We start from the raw sequence: 14,809 nt of genomic DNA on the forward strand, positions 1-14,809 counted from the left end.
CGCTTATTTGACGTTATTCAACCGAGCATTAGCCGGCTGAAACGGTTATTTGACGATTGTTTAACCGACCAGGAACCGCAGATGCGGTTATTTGACGGTTATATAACCGAGCAGTTACCGGCAGAGACGGTTAATTCACCGTTGTTTTACCGAGGAACAATCGCCAGATACGGNCCAGAAGTAGCGGGCAGAGACGCTTATTTGACGTTATTCGACCGAGCATTAGCCGGGAAACACTGTTATTTGACGGTTATTTTGCCGAGACTTAGCCGGCAGAGACGGTCATTTGACGGTTGTTTTACCGAGAAGCAGCCGGAGATACGGTTATTTGACGGCTATATAACCGATTAATTACCCCCAGATACGGTTATTTGACGGTTGTTCTACCGGGCAATAACTGACAGTGATGGTTCTTTGAAGGTTATCTAACCAAGTGGTAGCCGGCTAGGACGCCTATTTGACGGTTATATAACCGAGTAGCAGTCGGCAGAGACGGTTAATTGACCGTTATTTAACCGAGAACGAGCCGGGGATACGGTTATTTGACGTTTATTTAACCGAACATCAACCGACAGTGATGGTTCTTTGACGGTTGTATAACCGATCAGTATCCAGCCGCGACGTTTATTTGACGGTCATTTTATCGATCAATAACCCATAGTGATTGTTATTTGACGGTTATATAACCGAGAAATAACCGCCAGATACGGTTACTTGACGGTTATCAACCGAGCATCAGCCGGCACGGATGGTTATTCAACCGAGCATTAGCCGGCAAAGACGGTTATTTGACGGTTATTAACCGAGCAGTTGCCGGCAGATACGGTTTATTGAAGCGTGTAAAACCGAGCAGTAGCTGGCAGGGACGGTTATTTTACGGTTATTCAACCGAGCAACAGGCGGCGGAAACGTTTATTTGTTGGTTATTTAGCCGAGCAGCAGCTGGAATAGACTATTATTTGGCGGTTTATGTATGGTGATCCTTCTGACCATTGTACATTTGTACTTTCTTTGTAACTTATCATTACGCCATTTGTACCACTTTCTACCTCTCACTAAAATCTCAGCTTACTCCTCTTCTCTTCATACCGAATAACTTTTGTTTAAAATGAACGGAAAAAGAAATATGGACACAAGGCAAATTCTGTACCTCGTGAAAGGCGTGTTCCCTTCTTGCTGTGTCGAATTACGCTGTCAGTGACTTAACGAGCGGTGATCCACCTTTCAGACTACGACGGGATAGAAAGTATCTAGGAATATGTCAAGGAAGATTCCAGGAAGGAGATCGCTTTGGATTTATTTTGGTGGTAATAACTAACTGTACCAACGAACTGTGAGTTGTATCATCTCGTCTATTTTCTTCTCACTTGATTTCAGTACTTTGAACTGGTATTTGCTCACGTTATCCACTACATTTCGACGTTTATTTAACCCAGCAATAACCGCCAGATGCGGTTTATTTAAGGTTGTACAACCGAACAGTGACCACCATGTACTGTTATTCCACGGTTATTCAACCGAGCAGTAGCCGATAGTGACGGTTATTTGACTATTTAAGCCAGCAATACCCGACAGTGATGGTTATTTGACGGTTATTTAACCGAGCAATAACCGCTAGATGCGGTTTTTTGAGGGTTATTCAACCCAAGAAATAACCAACAGAGACGGTTTTTGACGTTTATTGAACCGAGCTTTTCCCGGCAGTGATGATGACGGTTATGTTTCGAGCAATAACCGGGGAGACCGTTTTTTGACGGTTATTTCACAGTGCAGTAACCGGTAGACGCTGTTATTTGACGGTCGTTTTCCCGGGAATTTTGGCAGTGCTTTATTCGACGGTTATTTGACGTTTATTCAACAGAGAAGCGACCAAAAAAGCGGTTATTAGACTTTTATTTGACGGTTATTTTCCCGAGCAATCACCGGCAACGACGGTTGTTGGACAGTTTTTTGACGTTTATTTATCCAATATATAACCTCCAAACACGGTTATTTGACGGTTATTTATCGCAGCTTTAATAGGCATTCATGGTTATTTGACGTTTAGTTGACGCTATTTTCACCAAGCAATAACCGGCGAACGCGTTTTTTTACGGATTTTCGACTGTGACTGGACTGAAGTTTATTTAACCGAGCAATAAGAGGCAATCGCGTTTTCTGACGTTTATGTGGTGGTTACTCAAACTCGAAATAACCTACAAATACGGTTTTTTACGGTTATTCCAATGAGCATTAACCGGTAAACATGGTTATTTTAACAGTTATTTAACCGAGCAACATCCGGGATTGACTGTTTTTTTGAGAGTAACTTATCGGAGCAATAACCAGAAAACACGGCTTCCTGGGGTTATTTATATAACTTATAAACCTATAACTGGAAATCTCGGTTATTTTGGACTGCGTGGGCTGCTAGATCAACTCTTATATAAGGCGGCCTCACGAGGTAGCTGCAGGTGTCATCCCTACTGGGAAGTGTAGCTATTGTCACTCCCGGCGACTGCTTATCGTAACTGCTGTGTCCGTGACGCTCTATAAGTGGTGACCGCCATAGGGCGGCCGTCATGATAACCGTAGCCGTTGTCACTCACCTCGACTGGTTATCGTAACTGCTGGGTCCGGTTCTACGTGCGACGCTGTTAATGGGGCCTCACCTATGCATGGCAAACTAATCCAATGACCAACGACGGCCTGGTTACTAAATGTGGGAAAGAATGTCGCTGAGTGGCGGCTGGAGAAACTCCTGACTGTAAGCCACCAGCCTCACCTCTCCTTCTTCACCGATTTTTGTCCGGTGTCATCTTTTTGCTCCCTCTCAGTACCATGTCTCTAGCTTGTAGGCCGGTTGTACAATATTTACTAGAGATGGCTGGACTTCCATAAGTAGTATGAACCTTACAACAAGATTGGCATTTGCTGCTGAGACTGCGGTTCCCTGGTCAGTGTTACCTAAACGGCTACTTCTGGCGGGGTCACTTATGATACTTCGTTTATAATGCGCGTTCGGCCAGCCCAACACATCAAAATTCCAATAGAGTAAAAAAGACGATGTTTGTCACTTGGCTGCAGCTGCCTCGAAATCAGACACGAAAGATGCCTCATAAGATAATTCTCTTTTCCGCACCCTGAAGGCTCTCGGTATTTGGTTGTTGGTCTGTTCGCCAAGCTTGGCAGTTGGATTGCAAACGTTTCACCACCAATCGAGGTGACGTCGTCAGTGCAGGGTTGAGTGGTGCCCTGACGATGTCACCTCGATCGGTGATGAAACGTTTTCAATTCAACTGCCAAGCTCGGCGAACAGATTAACAACCAAACAGCGCACCCGAGCTACCTACATTCCACAACATTGCTCTCTGTATGTCAAGTGCGCAAGTTGAGTCTGAGGTGCTTGGGTATGCGCTTCGGATCTCCATATACAGACCTTTGACAAGATGTGAGTCCTGAAACATCGTAAGTCAATCAAGAGTAGTGGTGAATTTCGACAGAGGTCTGGAAGCAATCGATGCATTTTGCACCGAGCATATTTCTCAAGCAATTCAAAAAGGATAACTCGCATCAAACATATGTCAACGCCGCGTTACGCGCTAATTCAAAATCGTACCGTCCTTACTGCTTGCAACCGTGTGTGCAAAAGTATAAAGTGCAGTACGACTGGCTGGTAATGGCTTTGAAGATCCTCCTTCTATCGGTTCCCTTGTAGGCCTAAGATGGTGATTTTTGCCCAACTAATGATTCCATTCATCCGTATATCTGATCAGAAGATGTTATCCAAATTTACGCACACCCACCCTTGATGAGTTCGGAATGCGGGGCATTATTATACCGTAGGCACCGGTGTATAAATCCCAGGATCGTCACTTTTACTCACGGCTTTTCAGTTTCGACCAAGCCACATCCGGAAGAGGATGCCCCCAACGAGTCCCCGGACACACAGCATGTTTACACTGAAGTTAGACTGCGTTTCGCCCCTAATTCCTCCCCCCCATCCGTCTGACGACAATGTCACTAGCATGACATCTACCTTGGACCAGCTGCTGTACCGGTCTACATCAGGCGCTGTTCGAGTGGGTCTTCCGCATGGGAACATTATTTGCAGTGCTTACCGACCTACGCTTTGACAAAGGTGCGTTGTCGAATGGCAAAGCCTCAATCAGCGTGCTTAAGAGGAGAGAGTCAAAGGTCTCAAAACACGTTCCAGCAGGTCTTTTATTTAGGTCGCAGGTTGGGCTTGTTAAAGACTGCTAATTTCAGGAGGGCTGTATTGTTCTGACTGCCCCAAAAACTACTCTACCAGGAGTTTTTTTCCTGTGTGGGGCGCATATATCAATCTGCCTGCTTAAGAGGACAGAGTCAAAGGTCTTAAAACACGTTCCAGCAGATCTTTTATTTAGATCGCAGGTTGGGCTTGTTAAAGAATGCTACTGTCAGGAGGGCTGTATTGTTCTGACTGCCCCAAAAACTACTCTACCAGGAGTTTTTTTCCTGTGTGGAGCGCATATAGAACCCATACAATACTGTATTGATCGTGTATTTATCATTCGAAAAAGCGATCGTCTAATAATAGCCGCTGTACTGCTTGAGTGATTGCTATTCAACAAGGTGGTTGCTTAACACTTAGCTTGTTACCGTCTGTCCCTACGAGCGGTGGAAGTTTCGGATTTCTTGTTTGCAACGTTCTTTTTCACGCGGTACTTTGGAACCAGGTGGGTCGAAAGAATTTTCGCCATTTATCTAAGGTTACTAAGTCTGTGATTTCGACTTTAAGAACTGAGGATAACTGTGGGTAATTTTAGGTAAACCAAGTAGATTAAGCTGACCGGTTTCAACTTGATCGTGCGCAGTTTCAAAAGGATATCATGGTCGCAGCGTCGAAGAGTTGTCACCAAGCTTATGAGTGATTCCTCCCATCATAGTATTCTTTATTTCCTAATATAACAAGTCAGATCCAGTTTACGGACATCCGTCTACATGTTGACAGCCCGTAAGTAGGTAAAATTCTAATCAAGCCTATGAATATCACTTGCCTCACTTGCGTTTACTGACCTTGCTGCCACATTTTTGAACCTCGAGGTTGTCTGTGCTGACAACCACATGTCAAGAACGTCAAATACACCAGAATTTCTACTGAGCCCACTTGCTTTAAAACATTTGGCTTTGTAACTATGTCTACAATAAAAACCAATCACACGCGGGATTGTAAGCCCACCGCCATTGAGATGATGTCTGATGCTGAAAACTCGGAAACTCTATTGCTGAGTCACTTTAATTTCGTTATTTGACAGTGATGTATACTGTTACTTTGAAGAAGAACGAACAGAACCATGCATACTCATCGATTGGGGTCAATTCTCTAGTTAACCCTGTTAACCGAGAGCACCTCAATTCGGCCCATTCGCTGATCCGTCAGTCAATGCAGGTGCTCGTTCGTGATTGGACAGCTCGCTCCACCAGATGATTGTGTTTCCTGCACATGATTGGTTGTTTCCCCTATTGATTTGTTTCACGCCTCTGTACGGTCACGCGAACGTTTCCGCTCGGGGCATTCTGATTTCTCGGAGGTTATCACAGTCAACAACAGAGCAGGTCGTAAGATTGTTGTCAAAACCAGCCACTTAAGTTTCAGTCATGTTCCCCTTCTTTTGCAAAAAAAATCTCGTGTCTGTGATAGAGGAAGACGGTCGGGTTGTAATTACCATAGTAAAACAGTCATATAAAAGTGCATGCAACCATTGGCCGCGGATGACACCAGAAAGAAGCAAAGCTTTGTAACTGATAAGGTGATTAGAGCTCACCATGTGTACTGCGGACTGCAGACACTGCATATGAGAATGCGTACAGCAAACCAAGTAAAAGGCAGTCCATTTAGATTCACAGTCAGTGTAGAGGTATGGCAAACACNAGGAGTGTGTGGCAAAGAAATAAAAATGATTACGCTAAATTGAGTATACAATAATTAATTGGGTCAAATGGAACAAAATCGGGGTAACTGTCGTCTTTGAAATAATTTGTTGTTGGCCCAGGTCAGCGAATAAATAACAATCCATTCATGGCTGTCTAGGCCTCTTCTTCTGAACAGTTCTCACTTATAGATTCCAAAGGTAGTCTGAAACGTTTGATACCAGAGTTAGCGCATGACACTCGCGAATGACCACTGTAAGCGCGATCGAAATCGGAAGCGACAGTCGAAGCACGTGACCACGTTTGTATTGCGTGAAATTTTACAAGTGCGCATTTTTTTGTAGTTTTTCGTATTCAAACGTTCATGCAACTGACAAAATACGTGAGGTTATAATGGAAGCAAAAGAAAGATACAAAACTCCACATTAGCTCCTGGGCTTGGAGCACCAAACAAGACCAGGGTTGTTTGCGGCGCAGGGTAAATTATCGGAAGTCGCGTGGATCTGATCCGCGGACCAGCAGGCCCCTGCGCAGAAGCCTATCCCACTTGACCATCGAGCTGCTGGTGCGACTATCAGCTGAGCATCTAGACCTCGTAATGAGTAGTCGTATGTTATGTTATGTTATGGATCACGTGACTCGGACCGGCTAATCATTTACGTCAGTTTGGCTTGCGTATGGATCGACTTCCGTCAGAAGACTCTAGACTGCATGCAACTAATTAAAAAATGCTCGGAATTGGACACCATCTATGAAGCCATTGTAGGTTCGTGGAATTCGGACAACGCAAGTAAGGGATACACGAGGGATTCAGGACCCATTCGGATCAATTAGGAACAGCACAGTAGTTGGATTCATTCCGCAGATTAAACATAAATTAGTAGCGGCACTTTTGAAGCAGAACCTGATGTACGTAGTCACCAGTATTTCCAATGGATTCATTTTCCCAATGTTCTTCGCAGTTGTTTAACAGACATTGTGCGTACTATAGGTGAAAAACAACCTCGTTCCAGCGCCATGCTCGTAGCCTTCTGCCCATTCAAACCGCGACGACATCATTTATCACAGTCTGCCCTGAATGGTTTAAAAGTAATTCAGTTATATACAGAATATATTCGCTTTTGGAATACTACTATTTTGTGACAGCCCATCGCCATCAAGGTACCTCTTTTTTACTGCTTAATTTTTATGCTACTTATTAGTAGTTTAGTTTTAATTTTGAAACACTGTTGGAGGCAGTAAGGCAAAAAAAATGCACCCCCGTTTTAGTACTAAGTGTTATCCAAGAATCTGACGCGTACTTTCAGGCAGTAGAACAAAAAATGCGCGCAGTAGCTTCTGCGAATACGCAGGATTTCTGAATACTTTATTAAAGAAAGTGCAGTGATTCCCCGGATTTCAGACTCTCTCGTGTATGAATTGGACTAGCCGAACAGAGTGAAAAGGTGTGCAGCACTATAACTCCGGGGATGATATATCGGTTCCCTTTGAAGGAAGCATGGCTAAATGTCACTCAAATTTCTATCAAAAATGAGGTCCAAAGGTAGGAAAACATCACTCGAAGCACTCCTGTAGATTATGACACCTGTTTTTCCCAGTTTGACATTTTTAGTCAGTTCTCCTGGGTTTTTTTATTCATTCACATTTCTTTGCTACCTGATACTGCTCCTAAGCTGCTGATATTTTGTCAGATCCTGCGTGCTGATTGGCTGCCCTTTCTCATTGCCTAATTTTTACGCTACTTGTGAGTAGTATGACTTTATTCACTTGTCAGAAACCGCTTGTCACATGGAGAGTGATCAAGACAAGTGGGGATAGGGTGCATGGCTTAAAGTTATGATCGTGCTTCCACCCTCAGCAAAGGAGTAGGCTCAGTGTATAGCATTGAAGTAGACTGGAAATTGTTACTGTTCCGTAAACCGCTTAGCCGTTTCTCTTCCGAGACCACTAACGTTTACGGGTCTTATGAGAGCCGACCATCCTAAAGCCTTTCAGATAGTAGTCGTCAACTTAAAGAAAGTTCTGAAGACCTGGGTTGTCCAAGAGCAAGATCTAGTCAATAAATGCATTATGGTGGGTGCATTACACAGGCGACTTAGACTTTGCTGTGAACAGCCGAACCGCAATAATACCGTGAACGAGACAAAGTTGTCTAAAGTGCATTTGAAAATCATTTACTTCAATTTCAGGGTCGTCACACTGAAAGATCACCTTAAGATCGTAGGTGGAGCATCGTTTCTACAGTCGTGAATAAATTTTGTGCGATTCGTTTCACTCAGATGGTATTCGATGATAGCATGGAAGTTCCAATCAATAGTTCGTCTCACGAGTGAAAATGGTCTGTGCTGAGAGGCCTGGAAGCTCCTCGGTGAACCTGTTGTGACTGTGACGATTAAATACATTAGTTAACCTGTATTATATGACTATCCTGCTTTATAAGAAAGAAGTAACGCTTTGGTGCCTACTATCAGGCACATGATTGGTCTTAGCCGAAAAAACATATAGGTGTTTCGTCACGTGAGTTCACAGAATGCATGTTGATTAGGTGATGTTACCTTACAAGGTGCCGCTTATGCTGTGAGAAACGTTAGACCATTTTTAGGCGGATTTATGCTACAGCGTTGCATCCACAGCCTTCAACAGACTGTAAATATCCTTTCATGCTCCCGTAGCCTCTAGCTCGGTATCCAGTTTTGTGAAAACCTGCGGTGTCATCATCATCATCATCAGCAGCATCAGCATCAGCAATCCTATGAGGCACTGACGGAGTTGAGTACAACGATTGCGACTAACAAATTTATTTGCATGGTATAAGACGCGCGCGCTGTTGCCCGAACACCACTACCTTTTCTGTAACGCATGCTCAATGCGATTCTCCGTATTGCAGATGAGAAATGCAGACAAATTAACAGTAAAACGCGGGACGGAGCCAAGTCAAATTGCCTATGTAGGCCCATGGGTAAGCATGAACCAGTGAATCGTCATTACGGGGGGTAATATGACGTACAGTATACCTCTGGGAAGGCTCAAGATCGATTAAATTACTAGTTATCGGAGGATGACGCTTGTTGCACCAAGCACTAGCTTGGATCATCCGTCTGTCTGATGCTGACCCGACCAGCGTCGTATACAGGCACGGACGATCAGCCTACTACCAGAGCCGACCCAATCGCTCGCTTAAATGGTCACCTCGTTCGTTCAGTTTGATCTTATAAAAAAAACAGTTGTTCCTCTGTGCTGTCAGCTTTAGTCGGACCGGTACATCAATACGTCGAACGACAAACTACCCCAGTTGCCCAAACAAGTACCCGTGTGCAGGCAACTTGTTTACGAATCGTGTACACACAAGGGTGGATTAATTGGGACCTAAACAAATCGTATCAGGCTGTGACATCGGTTACCGGTGGGCATGATTGGGCAACTGTACACTGTCGGACTGTTTATGACAGTCGATTGCGCACTGGAATGAGTCACAGGGGCGAGATGCTTGTCGGAGGTGACGAACAAACCGGCTAGCAATGAACGAGCATTATTCATTTCAGTTTGTTTGTTTATTCGACATTTGTTTATCCCAATGTTTTGCACATTTTGTACTGGTAACTCACAGTGTTATTCTGCTTTACTGGGTACAAATCTTATCGTCCTGTTGACGGATTTTGGTGATCGTTGAATGCACTATAAGCAAAGTCGGGGGTAAATCACTAAGATGCATTCAGGAGTCATTCGCCCTCAAGTTAATCTACGAGAGACGGTCTTTGCAAAACGACATTAGAAACACGACGTAGCTAGACGGGCACGCCACTATCTTTCAAGGACTGTGAAATACAGATGAAGCATTCTGTTCTCTCTTTAAGTTTCAGAGGTGATATAGGAAAAGACTGTGTGTGCGGGTGAGACGGTACCATCTCACATGTTTTTGATGTATACAGTAAAGAACGAATGCACAATTTTTTTGACAATTTCCAAATCTCACAATATCAACGAGATCTTTTCCAGATAGGCCCCGCCACTAATCCAAAAAGTGTATGTGCGAAGTGTATGTACCAATTTTGCCAGCTCCAATTCAACGTACGCACACAACCTTGACCTATTTCTGATGAAAACAATTCCTTATCCGCATCTGGGCTCGTTTTGTGCAAAAATTTTCTCCGTTCGGACGTCAAACCTTAAATGAACTTCCTGACGCTTTCACCTGTCGTTCATGACAATGAGACGGTGATGCGTTTTTTGACACAATCCAGGCCTGCACCGATCCCGGCTTAATCATCATCTCCCATGTGTGTGGGCAGCATACCAAGGAATTGGAACGATGATTGACATGAATTATACTCGTGAAACGGTTAATCATACCGAAAACTTTGTGGATCCAACGTCTGGAGCTCACACACACAAACCGTCGAATCTCTTTGGCACGTCTACAAGATGCGGAATAAACGCCAATGCGGTACACACCGACCTTTAGTGGACAGCTTGGGGCTTGTTTGAAGGCGGATTTTTGCATTCAACTGATTAATGACGTGTCCCAAATTCACCCTCTTCAATAAGAACAAAAAGTACTAATTTCATATCCTCTTTTTTCTAATCTTTTTTGGGTGGCGGGGGTTAATTTTTTGGCGGGGCTTATCCAGAAAAGATCCCATCAACAAATTCAAAGTGGCCCAGAGTAAACAGAAATCCACAGGCCACGTGAGCTTTCGGTTTGGAAGTCTTCACTCAAGGGGTCAGTCACATAGAGTGACTGCGGAGTGGGCTGTGGAAAGCAATCGTCAGAAAAGTAACTCTAAATTTCTATCTTATAGTGAAGAAAACATGAATTCTAAGTAACCTACCACTGTGTCAGGAACTTGAGAATGTTCACCCTAACAAGATGTGTTTTTTAAGTCTCATTAGGCTGATTTTGTGTGATTTCACTTTACACGGGCATCTGTGTAAAACATGCGTAGATCCTCGTAATCGATTACCAGGGCTGTTAGACAACTCGCGGCATTCGATTGCAAGGTCATATTTTCAATCACGGGACACGTGATCGAGACAAGACACAGAGTTAAGCTGGGATCATCGTTCAAAATCCTTGGCAGATGTAGGCGATCCGATGAACCCAGTTTTTTCTAAAGCACAGTTGACCAATCGGTGCAAGCCTTTGTTTGGCGTGGCGGGGACTCTCAGGAGGTTGCCCTGGATTCATTGACTGAATTTAAAAAAGCCCTTTTTGATGAGTTTTACCTACTCTTCATTACGTTTTGTTATTTTACTGCGTTTTAACAAGTTGGCGACTGCAAAGATGTTATCGTACAACAAAGCATTTTTCTTTGCGCCTCTTAGACAGATCAAACCCTTGTCTATGTCTCGGTGCTCTTCAATGTTCTCGGAATATTTACACAAAATTCTCCGACTAGTTGTCAGTAGCCGGCAGTTTACTCGTATAACACAGTAGCTCACGTTCGAATCACCCATTTGTCCCCATGAGTGCATATCAACGGACGAAGCACTGAACTCGAGTTTCGTGCTTCTCAAACCTCAGCGGTGCATGTCCTTGATCGTACCGAGGTTTGAACTCCGGACATGTGAGACGAGCGTGTCACCATCACTCCACCACACAGGAACGTCTGAATTTCCACGTATGAACTGGTGAACGTGTTCACGTTTGAGCACTGGGACCGATTAGTCCAGTAAGCGCCTTGGTGGTGTCGTTCGACTGACCCACCTGCAAAGATTTCCCAGTCAGGGAGCACCGCGGACGCCTGAAAACTTTTGGAAAGTTTTTGACTAGTTGTATGTGGCTGTGAGATCTGTAGAGCATGCGTTCATCTCACTCTAGTTTGTGCAACAGTTCTCAAACTACACTCTTTTGCACACCAATGTGGTTTTGACTGGAGACTCAGCTCAATCCCAGCTGAATCTCTCGTTCATAGTTGCCTTTACCAAATGGGTGCGTCGCGCAGAAACCTACTAACTTTTCAGTTGGCACGATATTCAAGATGCGGCAATACATTTTCCTGAAAGAAACTACCCATAGGGTATTTTTCATAAAGGATACTACTGACAAGTTTGCTGAAAACTCTTCGACAGCACACGACCGGTTTCGCCCTTCTTGGGGCTCACCACGCAGGTGCAGTCCCCGAGTTTCCGTCAACCTTACGTTCTAATTGAATCCATAGGGTTTCTGAAAACTCTTCGACAGTCCCAAACCGGTTTCCGCTTCCCCTGAGCTCATCAAGAACGCACAGTTTTAGAGCTCCCGGCAACCGAATGTTCCACTTGAACGCATAATGTATAATTGTTCAGTTGCCAGACAAGAACTCTATTGTCAGGTGTTATATGCTCAATTCTAAAAAGGACAGAGGAGATTCAATTAGAACGTCGTACTTTTTTGGTTCCGTCTCCAACGCGATACGACCTGATGGGGACGAGATGTCTCAAGTTTTTAAAGCGCTAATTTACTGACCGGAAGGTCCGTGGTTCGAATCCGACCTCAGCCTCTCGACTTCCCCTGTCTAGGCTTGGGCAACCTGGCAGTATCAAAGCCCTCGTTCAACCTTCGGGTGGCATGGCAGCTAGATGCCGGGTGTTACACCTGAACGATCCTTATCAATTTTTTATACCACATGAAAAAGTTCACAAAACTGTGGAAAAACAGTCCGTGCTTTGGTTCGAAGCGTCGGATTTTAAAAAAATAATATTTATCAGTTAACTTCAAGTTGAATATAGGATTGATTGAAGGGAAACTTGGGGAGTGTGCCTATCTGATGAACCCCACGAGGGACGAAACCGGTCGAGAATTTTCAGTAGCCTTATGAGTAGTGTGTTGCGTCTAGACATCATTTAACAGTCTTTGCACTCGCACCGTCGCGTGGTTCATGACAGATCCTACCGTGCGGCGGCGATGTTTACTACAGGTTGCCTTATCTCATCTGATAAGCAAATGATAATGCTGGTTTCAACATCTGGAAATTGATGTGAATCTTCACGATTAGGAACGCAGCTAATCTACGCTAAATGAATTTTGGGGGCAACATATTTTCAGTTATTAGGTGAACCAGCTCCGAACGTAACGGGACTACATAACAGCCAATGGAATAACCGTTTTTCGTTTCGACAGATTTCATTGGTTGTTCTTCACTCGCCCTTGACAGATGAGTTGTATTCTTAGGATCACTTTTGACCCGCTTGTACGCGACAGCGATCAACAGAGCAGCTGGCTCGCACGTTCGTTGACTTTTTTCTCGTTTGGCCATGCTCACAAGGCGATCAATTGGCTATCCAGACCGGGGTTCACAGTAATAAGAAGGCATTAAGGGACTGTGGTTCACAACAGCAGTCATGACAACCAAAAAGATGACACAGGCTATGGCTTCGTTACCCCGTAAAAACTTTCAGTCCAATGGCCTAGCAACCCTCTGGATAGCACTTCAAGAGGGGTTTCGACTGATGCCGCCCGCTGTTTCCGTGTGCTCCGTGAAATTTGACACCGTCTCCCATCTCGATATCTTGTGTATTAGACGTCTTATTGTCTATGATGAGAACATGCCACTATTTTGCAGCTTTCCTGAGATCTTTCCTGAGGACGTCAGCCGTGATGCTTACACTTGGGCCAAGCCGAACACTGTTATTGAGTTGTTACACACCAATCTTCTAGCCCCAACCTGCCGAAATTTTACATAATTGGTTCAACACGCTTACTCTGAGGGAAACCTCATACGGTTTGTGCTGTAGAGAACAGTAGATGGGATACTTACACATCCATGGTGGCAAGGGGTAGCGTCTTTGAGTAGAAGTATAATGGTCAAGCGAGTCTGCTTGCGTGTGACGTGATCCTCGTCCCATCAAGTAGCCGACACCCTAATCTAGCGGTCCAACTCGAGTTTTGTGATGATCTCGTAGGCCTGGCTCATGTTCCACTGGTTGCAACCATTACAAGAAGGTTAAACTTCTGCTTGGTTTGAATCTGCCAGGATTGTATGTAAACAAAAAACGATTACACATCAATATAGACCAGCCTCGTAACCTAGTCACTTGGTCTGACAAAGCTATTGTGTCAAAAGCGAAACGTTGCCCAGCATTGCATCTACCGATTGTTACTAAAAAAATTTTCCGAAAATGATATTACACATCATGTTGTACAGCCAGTCCCAGACTGCGGCCACCACAGAGTTCATCGTTTGAATTATCTGTTCTAATCGAGCAACAGAGAGAGCGCTTACTGCGTACTGAGTTCTAACTCAGTCACCTTACGCTGATCCCACGCAAAAGCTGTTTCATTCCAACTACTGCTCCGCTTGTTTAGACTACTCATGACAGGTGGGAACTTGGATGACGGATGGGGACACTGTTGTGAGGTTACCTAAAGCGTGGACGTCGTTCTGAGGGATTAGTCTACATGCATATTTCAAAGGTTTCTTTGTTCATTTGTCTTTTCTAAACAGAATGCCCAAGCGAAAAAAACCGTAAGTCTTTTGAACTTATTTGAGCTTCACATTTCACGTATGGTGTTGATGCACTGTGGCGCCTTGTCTATCATGTTTGAATCAAATTCATGGCAGGTGCGCCAGCCTCACTACCATGGTTTGTCCCTCACTTAATGTCAACTATATTACGTGCCGTTCATCGGAATCAAGTGTTTTTAGAATACATTCCAAATGGACAGGTGCAATCACTGATAACGCAAGATAGCTACCGATAGTTCCACGCTTTGTTGATAAATATATCACGTGGGATGGCCAAAGATAGTTTGTTTGCAGCTAATCGGGAAGCGGGAAATTTTCGCGCGTCTGTAGTCAGTTGTGGGCTGTAAATTTTCTCCTGCTTCACGAAACTAGGTAATTTCACAATAATATAACTTCTAACGAAATGATCGTGATAAATGAGTAGTATGGGTTCAGGGCTACGGAACAGCACAAATTTGGGGAAAAAACTA

General features: G+C 44.2%; 1 protein-coding gene across 1 annotated transcript in view; it reads right to left on the reverse strand.

Moving 5' to 3' along the window:
- T265_05741 (hypothetical protein) overlaps window positions 1-14,809 on the reverse strand; it is a gene marked incomplete at both ends in the record, with an annotated part of 28,732 nt that overhangs the window by 2,829 nt on the left and 11,094 nt on the right. Inside the window, one exon of the mRNA XM_009170814.1 lies at window positions 2,589-2,695. Within this exon, the coding sequence (XP_009169078.1) occupies window positions 2,589-2,695 (107 nt within the window). The remainder of the gene's footprint in view (window positions 1-2,588; window positions 2,696-14,809) is intronic.

Source organism: Opisthorchis viverrini, assembly GCF_000715545.1.
Source record: "Opisthorchis viverrini unplaced genomic scaffold opera_v5_113, whole genome shotgun sequence".
NCBI classification, from domain to species: domain Eukaryota; kingdom Metazoa; phylum Platyhelminthes; class Trematoda; order Opisthorchiida; family Opisthorchiidae; genus Opisthorchis; species Opisthorchis viverrini.